The 24,761-nt window shown below is 36.0% G+C and overlaps 1 protein-coding gene across 1 annotated transcript in view; it reads left to right on the forward strand.

Moving 5' to 3' along the window:
* Window positions 1-2,495: 2,495 nt before the first annotated feature.
* The window catches only part of LOC121410004 (ras-related protein Rap-1b-like), a 37,740-nt gene continuing 15,474 nt past the window's right edge, over window positions 2,496-24,761 (forward strand). Inside the window, exons 1-3 of the mRNA XM_041601812.1 lie at window positions 2,496-2,621; window positions 5,311-5,415; window positions 13,609-13,677. Coding sequence (XP_041457746.1) covers window positions 5,359-5,415; window positions 13,609-13,677 — 126 coding nt within the window. The 5' untranslated portion in view covers window positions 2,496-2,621; window positions 5,311-5,358. The remainder of the gene's footprint in view (window positions 2,622-5,310; window positions 5,416-13,608; window positions 13,678-24,761) is intronic.

Consider the following 24,761-nt stretch of genomic DNA (forward strand, 5'->3'; position numbering starts at 1 on the left):
CAACTCGCATGAAATGTTTAGTTTAGATTCTACCCATGGTTTATTCTGTTCATGATTATCAACTAAGTGCTGAGAATGTTATCAAAAATGTTCACATCAATCGTTTATAAAAGATACCCATCCTGCAGTGCTTGAAATTTTAGGTCAGGTTATAAAGAAATTTTCAGCTCGCGCTTCGCGCTCTCATGAAAGCTTTATTTAGATACAATATCATGTTCATCATTCTTGTTCATGGGGGCATGCACCATTTCGAAATGTAGTGGCACGAATATCAGGTAGGGCCCACGGGGTGCAAATTTCCTGTGCGCCAAGCTGCCTTGTTATCTCATGTTTGTAAGAAAAACTATATGTATAAAATCTGTAGTTTTAAGTACCGGGTACTTAAAACTACAGATTTTAGTGTAGACTACCACGTTAACAAACATACAAACAATGGCTTTCAGCAGCCGACCCGGAAAATTCGGGTGAAAATATTTTTTTCTGTTCCACCCTAAATTGTTATGCGTCCGCCGCCAATGAAATGTCCTTATCATGTGTCCCCCTGTTTTGATTATCATTTATTATCATTTTTTTTTGGGGGGGGGTCGGGCTTATAAATTATTGACCCCTGTTCTCGATCGGCCTCGAGGTGGAAATTAGCTATGGAGATTGAATGAATTGAAACTGTGTTTGTATTAAATATGGGACAAAAATTTTACGATTATTATATAAAATGTATATATAGGCCTACATGATAAATGTCACAACTGTCATTTGTAATTCCACAAAATATATTTTTTTAAAGAAATGCGAATCTACTTTTTCAAACTTTTCTGCATTTCATGAAACCAATGCAAAAGACCAAATAACATTTATTATTCATACTTTCACATAATAATCATAGCAGCAGAACATCGGAAACAACTGAAGCTATAATCATTATTCACAAAAGCGCCATTCATGTAATAATAATAACAAGCTCATCGACCTTAAATGACGTATGACCTTGATCACGTGACATGAGATTTGTCCAAAATGATCGATGAATTGAATTGAATTGAATTTATTCAAACCAGTCAAAAAAGTACAAAGTACAAGAAAGTACAAAAGTACAAACAAAATAAATGGTTACATTATAAAGAACTGATGAAAATGACAGGTTTGGGACCCCAAAGAAGCACAGCTTTTAATCAGGGGCCATATGGTTTGTCTTATTTTCCAGATTTTTTCTTTTGTAACAACATGGTTTGTCTTATTTTCCAGATTGTTCTTTTTTTACAACTTGAAAAAAAAGTAAGGAGTTTCACTACTGTTTATAAAAAAACATAGTGATCATGAAGCACTGGCGTAAATCCTTGTTGATGGGTGGGGGGATGACTGAAATATTTTGGCTTTTTTTTGCAATCGTGTTTTTAGATTATGCAAGGAATTGTCATTGATATGTCCACAGTGGCGTACCGCGCTCAGTTGCCAGTTATACTGACCTATTATGTATCTCACTGATCAAATAATGCGAGCGTGAAGCGCGAGCTGAATTTTTTTTTATATTCACACCTATAAAGGGACATTATAATCAAATTTGTGTAATCATGATAGGTACCTGTCTTGCTAATCAATGCGAGCGCGAAGTGCGAGATTAAATTTTCGTTTATTTTGACCCCAAACAGCGAGATTTTAAGGAAAATATTTTAGGAATCCATTAAGAGTATGCATAGATCTCACCATAGTCATCTAATGCGAGTACGGGACATTGCCAAAAATAGGTTCGGAAAAATCAGGGCTGCCCTTATTATGGATCATGAGAAATGTTGTAGAAAAGGCCTATTATTTGGAACCATTAATGATACATCATTCATTGACCTGCAATATTTTCAATATTCTCGTGCTTTGCCATAAAGGTTTCAGGCAGTGTTTGTACTTGCCTATTTAATCAGCAAAATTATTGAAAATTAAAAATTCCATTGTTCCTCCCCCCACGAAAAAAACTATATCTTACTTCACTTTTGGTTAATTTTCATAAAATTTAGTTATCATAGCAAAATATTGCACTACTTATGCCTTATTGAAAGCATGTTGAAATTTGTGATATTTTTGAAGTTCTAGTGTGGAATCGCCCTTTAGGGGGTGTGTGGAAATGAATTCCTTGGTCATGCGTGTGTACAGCAATATATTTGACTGGCCCCCGGGGTTTTCGCATGTTTGTTCAAAAGCTTTTTTTTTTCTTGCTTAGTAGATTTTCAAAAATATATTCTAGATTTCATAAATGTTGGAAGAACAAGTGGACCCTCCCCCTATTTTGGCTATACGTTTCCCTCTCGATTCTGGACCCGCCGCTGTGTGTGTGTGTGTGTGGAGGGGGGGGGGCGACTGCCAGAATAGTTAACTCACAAGTCTGTCGATTGCCCTTGGGCATGGACTGATGTGATCTGGTGTAAAAAAAACTTTTTGTGAAATGCGGCAAGGACCCCCGGCCAATATTGGGGGTGGTCTTTTTGCACGAGCGCCGAGTTACGGTCATATGTGACGTCATCTCGATCGAAAATTACGACCTCGCCCTACTACCAAAACCGGTCTGTGCTGTCGAAGTGACTGTTGAAAAACACACATTCTTCACAGATCTTGCCTGTTTAATCCAAATAGTTGTGAGTACTTACGTATACTGTCATATTTTGAATAGATTCTTCACATAATATTTATAGAATACGTTTTCATGGCATGAATAATTGTTATTTTTATCGACACAAGTTTTGTCTTGCTAACGACAACGCGCTGCAACGAAATGCTCTCCCAAGTCCTGCAGTACGGTAGTACGCGACACATTTTGGCCGAAGCTCTAGCGACAGTTTCAGATTACAGCCTACGGTGCAGTGCCGTAGTCGGTACTCTCGCCCCTTCCGCATGCCGGTGCTCGGCCTCGGGTAGGCATATCGTCAGAGGAGCTCATCTGAACCGTTGTATCACTATGTCTATGTCAGTCAATTTTGGTAAAAAAAAAAAAAATATTGCAAAAAATTAAAGTACGGTACCGGTAACAGTACTCACTATACATGTATAGTGAGTGGTTGTATTACCGACCGGCCTTGTATTACCGAACGCGCGCATCATATGCGTCAGAAAATAATCAAATACGCTCAAACCTTTGCAACTTCCTTCCAAAGGGAACTTAAATAGAAAAATGATGAAAAATTATCAAAAACACAATTTCGAAGTCTTTATATCCTCAAAACAATAAAATATGGTCAAAATAGCTCATCAGTGACTTTGTTGTTTTCCCAACTTTTCCCATAGAAAACACACGTTCGGTAATGCGATACCTTTTCAAGTGACCAAAATATTTCACTTGCGAAGAGGGGTCCGATTGGAAGCTGATGTCGTAAAAATGAAAAACAATTTCGGCAAAATTTCAGCATATTTATATTTTGTAGGTATTTGTGTATTTATGGTGAAATTTTGGTGAATTTTATTGGAATAATGTGTTTGATATGATCAAATTCATGAAAAGTGTTCGGTAATACGATCCACTACCATACATGTGATGTGTGTACAGATCTACCACCAAAAAACCTGAAACTTTCGCCCCCGAGATTTCTACTTTCTCTCTAAAAGATCTAGCCCTAAATCATGTACATGGGATACAACTTCATTTCCGACATTTCTACGCTATGGATTTTGTTTTTAGACAAGAATTCATTAAAAAAATGAGAAAAATATCATGAAAAGAAGGAAGAGACTTGCCCGATCATACGTTTACGCCGCCATCTTGTTTTCTATTGTTCTTCACCCACGTTACGTGACGCAAGCGTTCGTATCTAGATCTTTTAGAAAGTAGAAATCTCGGGGGCGAAAGTTTCAGGTTTTTTGGTGGTACACACACATGTATAGAATACAAGACCTGGCTTCGTATGAGAGTAACCTTACGTTAGTAAATGATTTTTACTCTCTAGAAGCCTCCTTGCTAGGTACCGGTACTACCGGTAATCCTAATTTTGTTCATAACTAAATTTGTAACAAGTTATTATTCCACTTTGATCGATGAATAGGCTTATTGCAAGAAACTTGCGATCAAACGCAACTCCCCAGATTGAGTGTTTGTAAGTCCTTAGACAGGAATAACCGTTGCTTCTGGGGATTTATTCAACAATATCTGACATTTTACTGTAATCCCCATTCACCGACGGTAGTGTGTTAGTGTGAGCCTGCATGTGTAATTTGGGTTGACAATTTGGAGGGCGGGTTTTGTCCAGATTTTTATTTCTTTTAGATTCTAAATGACATTATTTTCGTTAGACTCTAATCTTTCTATTCTATGTAAAATCTATAAAATATCTAAAATATACGTTACCGATCAGTTATTCCCCAGGTTATTCCTTACTTTTTTTCTGCCGGAGAGGAAAATATGGCAGCCATCAACGACTCAACGAGTTGTACTTTTATCAAGGTTTTCGGATTAAATTTTCGATAGCAACAAATTCCGAACGCACGCACATCTACAAGCGCAAAGCAGCTGCGGCACAAATCGCGTTATATAGCGACTGGTAAATACGTCTGTAAGGATGATGACGTCATCCAAGATGGCAACTTACATTGACAAACGAAAGGATCGAAGATGACGATGTTTCGATCATCATTTGAAAGGAATTACCGGTAACTGCGGTCTAAGGTACGATATTTTTTAATTTTAAACATTTTTTTCGTAAATATGGATGTGATTTCTTTTTCATAAGATGACATTTTATGTAAAAAAAAACCAATCGGATAATCGGATTTCCGCTGTTAGATCTAACGGTACTGCTGAAATACATTGTCTGTACGTACGGGCCTCCAAGCTCTTCAGTCTATGTATTGGTGAGTGAGCCAACGCAGTTCAGCGGAACAACCAAAATACAGAGACTGAAGCTTTGTATGCTCAAGCTGCAATTGTCATCACTTCATCTCTTGAAAAACTTTTTATTTATTAACTTCATATTTATGGATATTTCAAGGGTAATTGGTGAGATTCAAAATGAGACTTTTGTACTTTTTGTGATTAGATACAATCATGTCTTACACTACGCAATGCAAATCATATACATTATACTGGTAAGCAATTTTCGGGTATCTGGTATTGATTTTTGTACCCGGGTACCCGAGGCCTCCGGGCAGGACCCAGGTTTTAGTCCCTGTCATAACTGTATCACACTCAAAGAATGATATCCCTACATGTAGCTCTAGATATGATTAGACATAAGAAATACACAAGTTGTATTTGATAATACTATTAACATTATTTTCACATACATACCTGCTACCCTATAATAGTGAAAGTAATCATTTTGTGGATTGTCTTTTCAGGTATACATTAAGGGAGTAGATTTCTCTATATAATCTAATATTCGCACAATGAGGGAATACAAGCTTGTGGTTTTAGGCTCTGGAGGTGTGGGCAAGAGTGCTTTGGTAAGTTGAATTATGATTATTTCCTCCTCTTCTGTTTTTTGCATGTCCATAATAAATGTCTTTTTTTTGTAATTGTATGGATTATATTAAATTCCAACTTCTGTTTTCAAATTTTGGCTTTTACGATAGGAAAAACTATAAAAACAGAACAAACAAGTTTTTTTTTTGCTTTGTGTTTGTTTTTGTTTGTAACTTCATCTTTAGATGTGGTACAGTAATTGGGAGGGATAGACCTCAATAGGCCAAAGACTTTCTGTCTTTCTTCTGTATTTGTCAATTCATGTAATCTGTTCTGTTGTTAACATTTTATTTTCATATTTTTGTGTATAAGAGATCTACCGGTATGTGAAATAAATGATACTGAACTGAAACTGAAATAATCTCTCTCTCTCTCATTAGCTTGGTAGAATTTCCTCCTGAGAGCCAACTTGATAATTTCCTACAATAAACAAAAATGAATATGTGCATGGTATGGATGCAACTTGGCGTTCCTCTAGTCTATAATATCATTAATATGCAAGATACAATGATGTTTGCAATCAAAAGAGTTTGCATACATGTACATGAATTTATTCTCTTTGTATGAAGTTACATGTAGGTGGGATCAATCTTGTCATACTTTTTTACATGTATACAGTTTTATAAAAAAATTATACTAGCCTGTGTTGTAGGTTCACAAACAATTTTCTGTCTCGCCTGCATAGCAGAATGAGTTTATCTAAGTTTTTGAAATGGCATTGTAACTTTGAAAGTATATGGATCTAGTTCCTGAAAATCCTTCCTGAGTTTTAAGTTACATAACCAAGCTCTAAGTCAATGGCCTTATACCATGGTGGGGGAATGAATATTTCAAAATCTTAACCAAGGTTAAGTTTTGGAAATGTCATCATAACTTTGAAAGTATATTGATCTAGTTCATGAAACTAGGACCTACGAGAAATCAAGTATCATTGAATATCCTGCCTGAGTTTGATCAAGGTCAAAGGTCATTTAGGGTGGGTCAATGTACTATACCATGTTAGTGGGATCACAATCTAAACCAGTGCTTCTCAAATGGTAGGCCGCGAAGCTCTCCCAGGTGGGCCGTGAGAAGCTCCAGAGGAAGAAAAAAAGCGGGGGAAATCTATAGTATGTTTCACAGACCTGGACCTGTCCGACAGACCGAATATGTTGTTTGATCGGTCTACGTAATGTGGACTGTGAGTGTGGACATGGTGAAACAAAGCTAAATTATGCTTTATGCATGTTGCAATATGCATAAATATTACGTTGGTTTCGATCTAACTTTGATGTGAACCTCATCATGTATGCATATTGTGTAGAATTTAGTTAATTGTTGCCCATTTACCAGACCTTTGCGAATGCAGTTCTTGAACTGTTCGTTTCGAACGTGCTTCAGGGCTTTGTGCTCAAAATTCACGAAAACATATTTTCATCAAAATGGACCTTTTTAAAACGATTTAAAAATTGCAAGGGAGGAAACAAATTGAAAATTCTCTGAATGTAAGAAAATATGACCCTGAATACTTGAAATTTGGATTCATCATGCCTGGCAGTGATGCAAAGTCATATTTAAGCAATGTGTGTCGAATGTTGAAGGTATTCAGCATTCTTGTTATAGTTTTTATGTTGTATTCTGGTTGTATATGTTTAGAGGAGGGGCCCAAAGGCCAGGCTACTGAAATTCATACCCACTTATATGTAATCATTGTAATCATTGTCTATCTTTGAGTCGAGATAAGTAGTCATATCGCTTTCTTAAAATTTTGGTAGGTGGGCCTCGAAAAAAATCTGAGAGTTCAAAGTGGTCCTCGAGTAAAAAAGGTTGAGAAGCGCTAATCTAAACCAAGTTAAAGCTTTTGAAAAGCCATAACATTGTAAGTATATTTATATGGATATACTGATATAGTTCATGAAACATGGAACTCATACTCCAATCTCTCTAGTATTTGTACTGGACTTTCGTCTGGAACGAACACGGCATGAAATTCCTTATCAAAATAAGAGGTACACATGCGAGGGCTGTTTAGATCGTACCTGTTCCAGTGAGGGTAAAACGCATGCTCTACCACTTCTGAAACATTTCAATTTTTGTCTCGCCTGCGAAGCAGACTGAAACTATATAGGTGCCGCTTTTCCAACGGCAGTGGTAGCCTCTTGTTGAGGCCCTGGCGGCTGCTTCCCATGCGAATCGAGGGATTTCTTAATTCATGAAGCGAATTAGGCCTGGCGCGAGCCAGGGCCACTTGACATCTGAGCTTAATTATATATTCATGAGGAACGTCTTCCTAATGAATATACATGAGTCATGATATCACCAGTCACCTAGTAAGCCAATGAAATGTCAAAGCTGTTTCGTCCGAGGTTCGGAATACTATAGCAGTCCACTATTCTGCAGGGATTCATTTAATTGCGGAACACTAAAGGGGATATAACCAGCAAAATGGTACAAGTAGTGTACTACTACTACTACTACTACTAGTACTGGCCGTAACAGACCCATCACCGCCCCAAAACTTCCTGGGAGATACTGGTCAGCCGCTGGTCAGACTCTAGTCAAGGGGAAGCAACTGATCCACTCCAGCATTCCCTCATTGCACAGCGGAGATCGATAATCGAGGCATAGTGGAATCGCATCAAATATTGCATTTTTTCCATAATCCTATGGAGAAATTTACAAAAAACATCACATACTTTCATTGCATATTTAATTTCATCGACTTCAAATCCTTAATTGGTCAATATTCTGCATTTTAGAGGCATATTCAATGCTCTTTGATATTTCGTCGTCACGGGTAGCCATTCAAGATGAGTCATGAATATTCAATATGACATAGTAGCCCGCGCTCTCATTGGATGATTTTAAAACAATAAAATATCAAAAGAAAGTCTGTGATATTCGGCTCAGATGTCAAGAGGCCCTGTCTCGCTCTCTCCCTTGCTTTGTCATGTTCGCTCGGAAAGCAGCTGACAGAGCCTCGACAAGAGGCTATGGCGGTGGCGGCGGCGTCAACACCAAATCTTAACCGTAGGTTAAGTTTTTGAAATGTCATCATAACTGAGAAAGTATATGGACATAGTTCATGAAACTTGGCCATAAGGTTAATCAAGTATTACTGAACATCCTGTTTTAGTTTCTGGCCACATGACCTTGGTCAAAGGTCATTTAGGGTCAATGAACTTAGACCATGTTGGGGGAATCGACATCAAAATCTTAACCTAAGGTTAAGTTTTTGAAATGTCATATCTTAGGAAGTATATGGACATAGTTCATGAAACTTGGCCATAAGGTTGATCAAGTATCACTGAACATCCTGTGCAAGTTTCAGATCACATGATCAAAGGTCAAAGGTAATTTAGGGTCAATGAACTTTGGCCGGATTGAGGGTTTCTTTTGAATTTATACCATCATAACTTTGAAAGTTTATGGATCTGATTCATGAAACTTGGACATAAGAGTAATCAAGTATCACTGGACATCCTGCGCGAGTTTCAGGTCACATGATCAAGGTCATGTAAGGTCAATGAACTTTGGCCATGTTTTTTGTTTTTGTTGAATTACCATCATACCTAGAAGTGTATTCATAAAACATGGACATAAGAGTAACCAAGTATCACTGAACATCTTGTGCGAGTTATAGTAGTTTTCAAAATCAGCACTGCTGCTATAGGGTCATTCCATACCAATTCACCCAATGAATGTGCAATTTTGCACCCGACCGTCTCAGAATTCGTTGTAATTTGGTATACATAAAATTCAACATGGCCCAAGCACAAAACAAAAAAAATTAGTCCAATCGGTCCGTCGGTTCTCGCGCTACGGCCCGCCCTTTTCTCCTTGTTTTGACAAAAATGGGCGTGACCTTCAACTTTCAATGGCCACTGCGTCGTTACGTGTTGACCAATTTTCATGAAACTGGTACCATTTGATAGGAAATTCAGAGAGGAATCCAAAACATGCATCGAATAATGTATTGGAGCAATTTATAAGGTCATGACCTTTGACCTTAACTTTGACCTTGAGTTTGACCCCCGGACAAATAATTTTTTAACTTGATTTTCGTATATGTTAATTATTGGTATGATATTGACAAAATATGTTAAAATCAATGATGATATTTTATTTCTTCACATTTAAAAACTCTTCCAAAGATACCATGAAATTTCACTGTAGTCCCACACACTGATATTCATGTTAGTAAAGTGTTTACCAGTTACATGATTTCTTCCAATCTTCAGTTACAGCATGCAAACACATGAAAAGAAATTAGGCTTAATCAGTTCACAAATAAAAGATTAAACCTTTATGCTCATGAATAGTATCTGTCTAGGCATTTTATGATTCAGCAATATATATCATTTACATATATATACATGTATATATTTTGATGATAAAAGTGAAGACTTTACTACCATGAATATATATGATATATATTGCCGAACATCAAAATGAATATATATTGATGAACGTCAAAATGCCTAAACAGATACCTATTCATGAGCATAAAGGTTTAACCTTTTATTTGTGAACTGATTAAGCTTAATTTCTTTTCATGTGCTTGCATACTGCAACTTAAGATTGGAAGAAATCATGTAACTGGTAAACACTTTACTAACATGAATATCAGTGTGTGGGACTAGAGTGAAATTTCATGGTATCTTTGGAAGAGTTTTTAAAGGTGAAGAAATAAAATATCATCATTGATTTTAACATATTTTGTCAATATCATACCAATAATTAACATACACGAAAATCAAGATAAAAAATTATTTGTCCGGGGGTCAAACTCAAGGTCAAAGTTAAGGTCAAAGGTCATGACCTTATAAATTGCTCCAATACATTATTCGATGCATGTTTTGGATTCCTCTCTGAATTTCCTATCAAATGGTACCAGTTTCATGAAAATTGGTCAACACGTAACGACGCAGTGGCCATTGAAAGTTGAAGGTCACGCCCATTTTTGTCAAAACAAGGAGAAAAGGGCGGGCCGTAGCGCGAGAACCGACGGACCGATTGGACTATTTTTTTTGTTTTGTGCTTGGGCCATGTTGAATTTTATGTATACCAAATTACAACAAATTCTGAGACGGTCGGGTGCAACCACTGGGTGAATCCAGATGGAATGACCCTATATTGAATCGCTTAATGCAGGTGAGACAGCCAGAGGCATTCCACTTGTTGTGAATAATTATTCATCTTTTTTTTGCAAATTCAGCACTACTGTAATATTGAATCACGTATTGCAGGCAAGACTGCAAGAGGCGTTCCACTTGTTTTTTATCAGAATACATTACCTTTACTGCACTTTATCAGAAATCTGTATTAGCACTTCACAATAATACAGCACAATTTACACTGGCTTTATTATATGCAATGCATTACCCGATGCTTTCCTATTTATGTACATGTATGCCTACATTCCACCCTTTTTCTATGGCTTGATGAATCATCAGTGCTGTGAATGCACATAGAATCACAATGACACATACCATCCAAGACCTATTTGAGTGGGAGGTCTCCAATAAGAAACATCTCATCCATATCTCAATTCATAAGTAGGGCCTACATGTACATGTACATGTAGGACAGGTAAACCACATAAATTTGGTCTTGCCTTGAGTGAACATGATGCAGAATTGTAATATGATGTGGGTTTGCGTTCATTTGTTTTTGTTTAGTCCTGTGCAATAAGGACTACTGTTTGTTTGTCGCTGTCACGCCTGTTATAATACTAGTAATCAGCGTATTTTATGTACTGTGTACATACATTGTGTATTTCACAGGAGAACTGGTAATGGAATTGAATATTTAATTATTAATGAAGTAGTTGTGAACTATCAATACATGTGTATGTACATTTACATTAATGTAGACATCATAATGCACATGTATGTAAGTATGTACATGTGCATTGTGATATGTACTAGTTTCACATCTAAATTTCCTTGTACTGTAGCTCCACATGTTTGTTCATAAATAACATGTGTGCCCATGTACAGCACACACAGTTGATGACAATACTTTCACCAGATTTTTTTTTGTCACATCTTCATTATATAGATTTGCACAGGAAGGCATACATGTAAACCCATTTACACATACATGTACATGTAATTGAGGCATCTCTTAGACCCCTGTCAAACAGGGATGGGAGTCAAGGAGTTAACAAAGAGGCATTGACTTTGGTACCAGCATTTTATTCCCTATTGAATGTTGACCATCATAATAGCCTATATTATTTTTTTAGTTGTAGATTATAAACCATTTTATATTTTGGGTCAAACATTTCTCATTAGTTGATACATTGAATGAAATTTAGGCTATTTTTTCCCCCAACTATTTCAGAATGTTGGCATGATTGACACTCTATGATATATCATGCAGAAAATGACATACATGTATTTTTTTTGATGACATTTGATTTCCATGATAATATTTACACAGCCAAGTAGTGATGAAAAGTGAATCTCTGAAATTGCAAGTAAATTAATCAGCAATGAAAGAGCTGAAGTGCCTACCTTGGGGAATTCTTGCAGTGTCACAACTTCTGTTTTTCAATTTCTGTTCACTGGCTCTATAGCCAGTAGCCAGATACACAACACAATTACCGGTAGCCATGTATAACAAAGGCTGCGTTTATGCGACCTCAACCCAGAATCATGATTTGAATCACGATTTAAATCATGATTCAAAACAGCAACATGAATCACGATCTAACAGAATCAGCGTTTATACGACCATCTTTCTAACGCTGTTTCTCCCTGAATTCGGGCCGATCCAGTGCGCATCACAGTGCGCAGTTTGACCCAAGAAGTATAGGTCAACATTTTCGCGCGTGTTTCTAACTTCACGTCGGCTGCTAGATTTTTGCTGCCGCCGGAGCTAACGCGCGATCGTTTGTGCAAGTGCAACGTTTACTCGGCTTCCGAAAAATAAATCTTTTACTTCCAGAATTCCGTGTATATTGTACCTCGTATTGTTTTTGTTTACTAGTATTCAATCTTGTTGGTTCATCGAAAATGGTGTTCAGTAGCCGTAGTACATGTAGGCCTCGGTCCAATTTATTACTGCCGCTGAAAGGGACTCGTAGATCATCTTATATCTGTGAATCCGGTAAGGGATGCTTGTGCTTCAGGCTGAGCCCAAAGCACAAGCAGAGCCCTGAGTTCATCGTCAGTCCAATTTGTGCCTTTGGAACTTGAAGACATGATTGATGAAAACAATGAAATATACAAATGACGCTACAGTACAACCCCAGGGGCACAATACACAGAATGATAATTCCTAAATGCACGTGACAATTGGCATACACCGGTACTAGTACACTGGCAATACTGCTACACGAAAATTAACCTGCACGAAACACAGCGCGCGCCTTTGAGTCGAACCCGGATGAAGCACGACACAATGACATCATAGAATCATGATTCAAATCACGATATTGTTTATACGACCTTTTTCGTTCGTGATTCTACAGAAACGTCTTTCAAAACGCCCCTTTTTCTGTGTTTCATGTTTGTGATTTGAAAGACGTTTATTTCCACTTTCGACTAAACGCAATCGTGATTCTGCAGAATCGTGATTTGAATCATGATTCTAATCATGATTCTGGGGTAAAAAAGTGTCGAATAAACGCACCTAAAGAACACACAAACAAGACTGTAGTATTTTGAGACAGTTGTTTGACTTATCAACATATATTCCCTGTTGATTATTCAAAACTTGGATTTTATTGCATTTGGATATAATGAAAGTTGAGCACATGAAGAAAAGGTAAGAGGTAAATAAATATTATTTCCCCCTTGTTTACAATAAATGTTTGATCCCAAATAAAAACAAAATATACCATGCCTTATTTTTAATTACAGTTTTCTATGGGCTCCAGTCCCTTCAAAATGCTATTCCCTTTTGAGCTGGCCTCTCAAAGAATAGTAATAATAGTTGCACCTCTGCCAAAGTTTAACCATGGACCCTACTTGGCAGGTCCATGGTTTAACCAGAAACTCTCACAGCAAAGTATTTTGAAGCCATGCTGGACAAAGAAAAAAATGCCTGTGGCCCTGTGTTAATGGCTCTTTTGTATAATTCACTTGTATCAAAATTATAAGAAGCTCCAGAAGTCAGAAGATGTTATAAAAAAGCATGTTTTTCTTTATAATCATTGTATTAATTTTTTTATTTGTCTCTTTCAGACAGTGCAGTTTGTTCAGGGAATTTTTGTTGAAAAATATGATCCTACAATTGAAGATAGTTACAGGAAGGTAAGTGAATCTCATATTTTTTATTTCATTTTAAAAATTCATTGTTCAAAATGATTGATATTAGGCAAGTATTGATCCACATTGATTTTAATGATTTTCAAAACACTTTAACTCTAAAATGATCCTTTTTATGATAATCTAAGGTTGTTTGTTCCACCAGAGTACCATACATGTCGGCCTACTTTTATCTCTTGTCTTGTTGGCATAAATTCATAAAAGAAAGAGGCAGAACTGCAGAGGCAAAGCAATGGAAAGAATTGGAATATCAATCTCTGGGTTGACTAGTGTCATGCAGTGCAGTTCAAGGATACTTTTACAGAAGCCCTGAAAATATCAATATCGGATTCTGAAATTGATCATGAGCTTGAATAGATTTTCTTTGATTCATCTTTGATTGGATAGCACTTTCAAATCCAGTATCTTCAAATCTGTATCTTCCTTTGTGGAACAAATCCAATTTTAGATGAAACTTGTTGTAAAAATTGATATGAGGAACAATGGTGGATGGCCTTTTTTGCAGCTTTATTTTTGTCTGTAGGCGCCACTTTTTTGACGGCGGTCAACATCAAATCTTAACTGAAGGTTAAGTTTTTGAAATGACAGCATAACTTACAAAGTGCACGGAGCTACATGTACATGTACCGTATTTTTCGGAATATAAATCGCGGCTGTGTATTAACCGCACCCCCAAAATCGGGAGGCTCTAAAAAAAATCAGCAAACAGAGTTTAGTTTTTATTTGGATGAGCAAATTTTACTTAGAATCCTTGACAGACCAAAAGATATATTGTTAATTTTTGTATTGAAAAAATGGTTACTTTATTCTTTAACTTTATTTTTCAAAGAATATAAATTATTTCTTTTTGTAAAATAAAGAAAAAAGACCATGAAATGGCATGATTGTATATCAAACTTATAGTCTAAAAATGGAAAAAGAAAACAAAAATGTTCAGAAAAAGTGAGGGGAAAAAATGAATAGAGGACATTTTTTATTGCCTATTTTCTAACCGATTACGATTACATGCCTATTGTAAAGCTTTTTTAATGCACTTTTTAGGTGTAAAAAAATGAGTTTTCATTACAAAAAAAAAGGTTTTTTTTTTAAGGAAAAGGTGACCATAAAATGGCATTTTTTAATATCAAAATTATGGTATAAAAAGGGAAAGTTTTTTTTTTAATATTGAGAGAAAAACGAGAGAAATAAAGAATTTAAAGGACATTATTTATTGCCTTTTTAATAAGCGATTACGATCGATTACGATTACATGCCTATTGAAGAGCATTTCCCATGCAATTTTAGTTGAATAAAAAAGTTTTCATCACAAAACAATCAAGGTTTTTTTTTGGAAACATTTTTAAATTGATAGTAGTTTAATAAATAATAAAAACCAATCTTTACAAAGAAGATTTTCCAAAGAAAACTTCGCAAAATATACTCCCTATTTTTAGTAACCAGCAAATAATTATACATTTAATATTGTAAATAATTGTTGGTTCACAGGTAATTAATTCTACAGACAAAACATGGTCAATTTTCCGATGAAATTTTGTTGTTTCTGTGTATAAACCGCACCCAATATTTCAAGATTATAAAGCGGGAAAAAAGGTTTGGTTTATATACCGGAAAATACGGTAGTTCATGAAACTTTGACGTAAGATTAATAATTTATTACTGAACATCCTGCCTGAGTTTCAGGTCACATGACCAAGGTCAAAGGTCATTTAGGGTAAATGAACTTACATTGTAGACCATGTAGGGGGAGTCAATATCAAAATCATAACCTGGTCAATGAACTTCGGCCAAGTTGGGGGTATTTGTTGAATTACTATGAAAGTTTATGGATCTAATTCATAAAACTGGAACAATGGGGTATCACTGAACATTCTGTGTGAATTTCAGGTCACATGAACAAGATGAAAGTTCATTTAAGGTCAATGAACTTTGGCCATGTTGGAGGTAATTATTGAATTGCTGTCATAACTTTCAAAGTTTATGAATTGTGGACATAGGGGTAAAGTATTACTGATAACTTTTGGGTCACATGATCAAGGTGAAATGTCATTTAGGGTCAATGAACGTAGTATTGTATCATTCAATGAATGGCGCTTTTTGTGAATTATTTTATAGTAGTTATCAAAGTCAGCACTGCATACAATATTAAATCACGTAATGCAGGTGAGACTGCCAGAGGAGGCACTCCAGTTGTTACATGTACACTGTAGGCAGTAGTTCCTTTGGATTTTGATCAGGGGGGCGTTTCATGAAAGGACTTGTCGGACGTTGTATCCGACAAGTCCCATTTTATCCGACAGTTACCATAGGAACAGTGCCTTTCAGCCAATCAAAATGATGGAAAGATGTCAGATCTGACAACTTGTCAGATGAAAATATTGATGAAACGCTCCCCTGATGTACATCTACGATGCAATATACTTACATGTACAATACATGTACATGGATTCATTTCTAGTATCACCTTTTTTAATAAACACGCTGTACACATTTTATTCATACTCATTGAGGTTATGAGCATCAGTATAAATACCTGCATAATTATCATGTACATGTAGGTGTATGCAGTGTGCATTGCATTTTTGTGGAAGAGCTTTAAAGGAGAAGTTCACCCTGAAGAAAACTTTGTTGTAAAAATAGCAGAAAAAATAGTAAAAAATATTGGTGAAGGTTTGAGGAAAATCCGATAAAGAGTAAGAAAGTTATTAGAGTTCAAAATTTGGGATTTGTGACGTCATAAACGAGCAGCTGCCCCATGTGTTATGTAATATAAAATGTATGAATTTCAAATTTTGTATGGTTCCTGATGACTTAATTTTGTTTTCTTTTCATGATCGGGTGTGAAATGATTTGTCTATTGATATACAAAAGTTACAGTGAAAACCATTTTCAATTTTCTGAGAAAATGACATTTCATTGATTTTTTACCATTTGCTATGTAGAAATGCTGCTCGCATATGACGTCACAAATCAAATAATTGAAATTCTAATAACTTTTTAATTATTTGATGAATTTTTCTCAAACCTTCGGCAATATTTTTTATTATTTTTTCTGCTATTTTTACAATAAACTTTTTGTCAGGGTGAACTTCCCCTTTAAGGAGTGCTAATAAACCATTGAGTACATAAGCAAGACAGTGCATGGTGGGGTTTGAAAAACATGAAATGAATAAAAATTATTTAACAAAGATAACTTTTGATAAACAGATGAGAAACAAAGGAAAATTGAAGCAAAAACTAAATACATTTTGATGTATGACATGTATAACATTGGAAATAGATGATATGTGTGAGATAAATATTACTTTTAGATTTTTTAACAGAATAAGAACTACAATGTACATGTAGGCCTTTATGTATTACCTTACATTCACTAATATTAAGATTTCCTAGTAAAAACTTTCACTAAACTACACACGTACATTGTACAACCATGTACAGTACCCTATGTATGTGTACCGGTACCACTATATGGAGGTGCCAACCATTGTGTCCATGTGTAAATGCAATTAATGCAAACTCTCGAAGATGTTATTTAGAGCTGTGGTATCAATTACATGGCTAGTGTTGAGAGTAGTCTGTTGTGCAAACCCTTCACTCAAGGTTAAGGGGTCTGGATGTGAAGCCTACAATGACTTGGACCCCTGTTACATCTGAGAGATTCCCTACCTCGGGCCGGCCCGGGGCCTACCTCGGGTCGGAAAGAAATCAGATGTAAACATCCCAAACCTACCTCGGGCCACCTTTTAGCGAACCTACCCGAGACCACATCCAGAGGTAGTCTCGGGTAGGTATCGGGCCGGCCCCGGTCCACCGATTCGTAGATGTAAACGCACACAAGCTTTCGAACCTATCTCGGCCCGTTCGCCAGCTGTCAAATTACGTCATAGCGCGCGCTATCCCCTCCCCCAGCCCCGTCGTTCTTCGAATGTTTTTGCGGCATGCGACACGTGAATTGTGATTGATAAAGTCTTTGATTTGAGTGAAAAGAAGCATTTTAAACGTATCCTTTTCAAGTCGATCATATCTTCAACGACTGCTGGGATCATCAGCATTCTTTCAGAATCTCGGGTAACTTCAATAAGCGCGCGAATTATTCGGAGCCTAGATCGATCGAGAGTGCCTTTTAAAGGTGTCAGCAATCGGATGTCGCTCGAAACAGTACAGATAGGGCGATAGGGGAGGGAATGAACACTGTGATGTAAACAGACCACATTTCGGACTCTGTCCGTTCGCGAAGCTAATCCACCAATAATCCAGTCAAGGTTGCAAGTGGACTCGGTCGGGTCTCGGGTAGGAAGCTTTCAGATGTAACAGGGGTCTTGTTTGCTGAATTTTACATGTGCTAGTCTCTTGTGAAGACCCACTTGTTGTTTAAAGTTTCAATAAGGTCATCCTTGTTTTTTTTTTACCGGTGGCTGGCTGGGACACTTTGCGAAGATGGGGGTCCGCCAAAATAGAGAAATACTTTTTTGGTTGAGAGTGAGAAATGAGACTCTGGGTGTGTTTAATCACTTCCTGACCCTAGAATCATGATTTGAAAGATGTTTCTGTAGAATCATGTTTAAAAATGTCAATTAAATGTATTTAAAACAGTGATCTGAATATCATGATTCTATGCTGTCATTGTGTGGACCTACTTCAGGGTTTAGGCTCGGCCAAACTGCACGCTGCAGGAATCTCTTTTACTTCACACAGTAGTCGTACACATGTACAATGTATCATTAACATGTCTATTTTGCAGTTGTTTGTGAGCTCTTTATATTTTATAGTTTTTGCTATCACTAATAAGCTGGATTTTCTTAAAATTCAATGATCAGTCCAAGGGAATTCGATACTTTCTAAAAAAATTTATGTTTTAATTTTTACTATGTTTTCCATACTATCATTGAGGCCTAAATGTCTGCTGTGCAAACTCCTCACTCGAGTTAAGGTTCTGAATGTGCAGCCTATTATGCCTTGTGTACTGAAGGCCCTCTCTAATTTAAAGGTCAAGTCCACCCCCCTAAAAAGATTATTTGAATAAATAGAGAAAAATCCAACTAGCACATTCCTAAAAATTTCATCGAAATCAGATGTAAACTTAGAAAGTTATGACATTTTAAAGTTTCGCTTAATTTCACAAAACTGCATATGCACGTATCTCAGTGACATGCAAATGAGACAGTCGATGATGTCCATCACTCACTGTTTCTTTTGTTTTTTATTGTTTGAATTATACAATATTTCATTTTTTACAGATTTGACATTAAGGATTAACTTGAACCATATAGTATTAAAACAATGGTAATTCCACATGTTCAGGGAGGAATTAAGCTATGTTTCACTTGACAATGAGGAAAAATTAGAATATTTCTTATAATGAAATACAAAAGAAATAGTGTGTGGGTGACGTCATCAGTCTTCTCATTTGCATACCGACCAGGAGGTGCATTTAACCGTTTTGTGAAATTAAGCGAACGTTCCAATTGTCATAACGTTCTTATTTTACATCTGATTTTGATGAAATTTTCAGTGTTATGCTTGTTGGATTTTTCTCTTTTATTCAAATCAACTAATGGTTGGGGTGGACTTGTCCTCTAAACAGTAAAATTTTGTGTGAGTACTAGTCTTTGCATAGAGACCCACTTTCTGATCCAATTTTCAATCAGGGCCTGTGCCCGAAGACTATGCATGTGAAGACCAACCCTCGAAATCAATTCCAGAGACTATAAATATAAGCTTTTTTATTTCCCTCAATCATGCCCACATCCTTAAAATTGATTTGATGTAGGACCACTGAAGTCTGGATTTATGTAGAGATTGCTAACTCCTTTTTATAGAAAAGGCCAACAAACCCAAGAACTACTTTCATCCATTTATGCCAAGATTTGGAGTTTACTTATTCAGTAGTTGACTGATTAATCTGTCAAGTGTTTGCTTCTCTATCGCCATCCTATCACCATTCTGAATGATGCATATAATATTAGCTCTGAAAAAATAATGACTTCATTCTGATTCTTCTTTGACTCTTATAGGAAGTTGTAGTCCTTTTTCAAGGGTCGTATTCGAGTAAATAATTAATTGATGTATTGAAGGAAATCCTATATCACCTTTCTTTGTCTTTAATACTTCCAGTTTACACCTCCACTGATGTGGGTATTTTTGTAGTCTACACATACTTTTATGTATATTTCTTTAAATAGAATGCTTTAGGCTGATGAAAAATTCTTTCTTTCTTTGAGAAAGTGACAATAGTAGGTGGGTACACTATACAGTATAGGCCTGACACATGTACATGTAGTAGAAAGGCACAAATATCTTGTTTTTCTTCCCTATGGCAAATAAACAAGTATTTTCTGAAATGGGGTCCTACCTGAAATACATGTATATCTGGAGTTGACCTCCATCTGACTTGGAGGCACACCCATCTTTTTATATGCATTCCTTTTCCTCACTGAGTTTGTTGCTATTTTCACTTCAGACATGTACATGTTTTGAATAATGGTCTTTTCCCCATTCCCTTTTATGTCTTGTAGTTATCACCAGGGGATGTTCATTACCATTAGTCTGCTTCGCTATTACCCTTTTAAATTATGATGGATTGATTTCCTGTAAACAGAATCAGATTTTGGCGTGTAATAAAATGTAGTTTAATAGTGTATGATGTTCTTTATTCAACAGATCTCAACAAATACATGTATGCATTAAAATATTTATCGTGATTTTTTTTATGTTATTCAACAAGTCTGTATATCTGACTGAATTGTCAAAGCATTTTTAAACATAAAAGTTGCAGACAGTTTTTGAAATTTTTGTTATCATAATAAAAGGCATAATAATCCAAAGTTGGTAGGCAACCAATGCAGCTCTTTGTTGGATATAAGGAAAGTCAGAACCGCAAAAGTTGTTTTTACAAATGCAAGCCTTAAAAGGCATCATGTCTGAAAGTTAAGACCAGAAGCTGTGTATCCAATATTGATATGAAATATTACTCTCAGTCAGAAGCCAAGGTGGCTGTAGTGAGGTGAGAGAAGATGGGTTGTGACAGATGGTTGTTTTAGGGCAAGGCGTAGGAGGGAGGGAGGGAAATAGGAGAAGCTTCTTTTTAATATAGCTGTAGAGTCTAATTTTGTATTGTCCTTCTGGCTTTATGAGACCATTTGATATGAATCATTTATCTTCCTTATTTTTGAAGGTGTTAGAGACTATATTGAGACAGGCTTACATGTACATTGTACTGTGCAAAATGAAATTTTGTGATTTCTAATGTGAGCAGCTCCCCAAGTAATGTTCACACACGTGTTCAATTCCTTAAATCACATTTTTACTGTTTATAATAATAATAATAGCGGTATATTTACCCAGGGTAGCCACTTCAGTTTCGAAAACTGTTCTGCCAGCGGGCCCTGCTATAATTTATGATGAATAATTGATATTTGTCAGGACTTTTATTTTCTAAGAAGCGGGATGATGAAGTAATGCCTATTTCTCGTAATTAATTGAATATACAATGAAAATAATTTTTGATGAAATCGCTTTTTGTGGAATTCATATCACATGACCTATTGGGTAGGTTTATAGAGGTTTTAAAGTTTTTAATGAATATAATCACAAAAGTAGCTACATTGTACCTGGTAGCGGCTTTCTTGTACATGTGATATCACAAATTTCTAAACCTTAAAACCTTCCTAACTCTGTTATGACCCTTTCATACATTTTGTAGATCTTTCATTGCTACATTTAGGCCACATATTCATCTTTTTCACTGATGCTTTTATTGAATTTTAACTCAACATGAGGATGGACTTTTCTTCTAATACTTGATGTGTAATGCCTTTAATAAGAAACCAATGAATTGTGTGATGAGAGCCAGAATCATATTCCTCTTTGAATCAACTCATTATTAAATGTCATGGCTCTTTTCATCGGAAAGTTGAATTGTAGAATTTGTTCTTTGTGTGCCTTGGAGCAACGGGTCACATTCATATACCCATGTCTGTCAAGAGACAAGTTGCTTTTGGCCACAGTGTGGTCAAAATCAATAAAGCTGATTCTCAAAATGCGCCTCTGGATTGGCACATTAATTTATTTCAGTTCTGGTCGTTTTAATATTGTTGACCCAGAGGCCTGGTTCATATAGGACAAGGCCTTAATTTCTCTCTGCATTCATCCCTTAGGGTCATTCCGACATTTGTCTAACGAGCTATTAAAGAAGCCGAAATGATGTACATGTAGGCCTTTAGAAGGGAAAATAAAGTTGAAATATTACATGTAGAATGAGTCAAGGAGATATTGATTAGGAACACAATATTTTTTTCTCAAAATGTGTGATGACTTCATTTTTAATGCTTCCTCTTTCTTCTACCCATCCTTGATTTCTATTGCTTCCTCTTTCTTCTACCCATCCTTGATTTCACATTTCTTTGTTTTATCAAATGTTTACCGCTGGTAATTCATTTGTAACATTAGATCATTAGACGAAACCTTGATAATATTTTTTCATGTTTTGATTTGATTTCTTTTCTTTATGATTTCAATTTCAAAGCATCTCCATGTACTGCAAATGTATAAAAAGAAGTAGGGGCCTATACATAAATAAAACCAAGTACATGTAGGATACATTCATGATTCAGCCCAAAATATAGCTGGTCAAGAAAATAATTTTTTATTTGAATAATCAAATTTGTGCCTTTTATAATACATACATGTCATCAACAATCATTATCATGAGAGATTGTCGATTGACCACCTTTTTCTTCAGGCATGCAAAGTAGTGCAGGCTGTGAGAGAAAATTGAATTAAAAAAAGAAAAAAGAAATCCCAATCAAGATGTACATGTGGGAGGTTTTTGATGTCTTTGAAAGAAAAAGTCTGATTTATGCTGTTACACTATGGTTAACAAATCTCTCAGGGTTTAACGCGATGCAGTGAAGTCACAATAACAGCACAATTTTCTATCATGTACATGTATGAATATTCAACACACCGTGCATGGGAAAACAATGTGAAAATACCGAATTAAATAAGGTTAATCTTAACTTTGCTAGTTTGCTTGTTGGATAGAGAAACCATGGTTTGTGAGATGCACCTCAGTGACCTCACCCCACCTTTAGTACAGTATTGTTTTGGCCAGACACCACTTTATTGTTACACCTACAACTTTGATAGACCTGTATTTTAATCCTACTAGTACTATAGCATATATTATGAAAGTTGAATCTGTGCTGGGCTTAGTCATCAATAATTGAATTAAACAACAAAAGAGGAATTGTCCTCCAATTTCTATAAGGGCATTTTGATATTATGATATAAGGGCATTTGGGTAGAAACTACTGTGACTCAAGTATACTCCAGTTAGGTGTGTTTACATGTATGCTTCCATCTTTCAGGCCAGAATCAGTGTTTTCATTAGTCCGAAATATGGTTGCATCCATGCTTACCTTCATTTAAATGACATTTCAAAACGCTGATCATAAACTTACAAAAAGGTGTGTTTCTGAACATCGTTTGACCAGATTCAGGGTTTCTTGGGAAGTATAAACAGGGCCACATTAAAACGTGTTTAAATGACGTCATTTGGTACATTGTACATGGTTCTGGCGAGATGAAAATACAGTTGCATGGTTCTATTATAGGGAGTTACATGTACCTCCTCTAAATTACCTCTCAACTCTGGCCCGGTTTTGATAATGACCAACCTACATTTGCATGTGTGAATATTAAATTAAGTACAATCATAATCATGATGAATGTTGGGGGATTAGAAACAGAACATGAGTTATGACGAGACATCGCTGAGCCAGAAGCCCTGCAGTAGCATAAACAAATTGATGTCTTATTATTTTCTTATATACTTAATTTTTTACTTTTATCCTCACCATGGTAGAAATTCTAAATGACTATGTCAAGTAGCTCCATGCAATTTCTAAAAGATCAGAAATGTTCGAAGTTAAAATAATAGTTGACAGTAACAACACTTGCGAAGCGAGCTGCAGAAAAATGAAGCATTAACAGTACTCCCAGAACCACATTTGTGATCAGCATTCTGAAACAACGTTTGAAACATTGATTCTGTCCCCGCAATCGAAGCATAAACACATCCGTTGACATAAATTTTATATGAAAAGCACAATACACTACATGTATGTAATACAGAGAAAAACTGTCATGTTCATTATACATACTTTTTTAAATTTGACAAGAATGATAAGAAGAGGAGAATTACTTCATTTTGTGGATAGTAACTGGAATTTTGTTGATTTTAGATAACGCTTTCTATGGAAAAGAAAATTGCCTTTCTCTTGCTTGATCTCAAACAGGATGTAGTCTAGTGCAGTTATTGTTCTGTTGAGATGATGATGATGAACTGTACAATACATTCATAGGCATACATGTATGTTTTATTATGCAAGATGACGAATTTTGCCATATTTAAAGGTAGACAGTCAAAGGTTCATATTACTGATTCGCCTGCCAGTGTCTTCTTTACATTCACCCTAATCTCATTGATTTGTTGATGATGAAAGAGGAAAAAATCTCTCTTTGAATCTGATTTTGATATGTCTATCATGGGAGAAAAGGAGAAAGAGAGAGGGGGGGGGGGTGAGTACGACGGTGCAAACTTATTTCAGAGAAAATTGACTTCAAAGTTTACCATAATTGTCACACTATGATAGTTCCCCATCCTTACAATGTATTCATTGCTTGAAAAGTACATGGTTGGAAAGACCATGTAAGAACATTGGTACTTTTACACAAAATCGAGGATCCGAGAAAATATGGCAAAAGAGCTACATTGTACATGTACATGCTTTATGTACAGTACATGTATGTAATTTCGGTTTGAGCGACTTACATGTACATGTAGATATTCCCTGTACAAAGGACTGTCTAATTTAGGGCCTATGTATGTACATGTAGTTTGAATGTACAGGTACATGTACATGCACTAGTAGTAGTTCTATTTACAGTGTCATGATATTAATATGGTATTTCTCTGAAATGACCTCTACTTGTATATCCCACAGAAGCTTAAAGCATCCTGCTTCCTGTTTTAATCCTACCTGTATATAATGATACAAGAACAGCAC

This window comes from Lytechinus variegatus, chromosome 3 (assembly GCF_018143015.1).
Source record: "Lytechinus variegatus isolate NC3 chromosome 3, Lvar_3.0, whole genome shotgun sequence".
In the NCBI taxonomy this organism is placed as follows: domain Eukaryota; kingdom Metazoa; phylum Echinodermata; class Echinoidea; order Temnopleuroida; family Toxopneustidae; genus Lytechinus; species Lytechinus variegatus.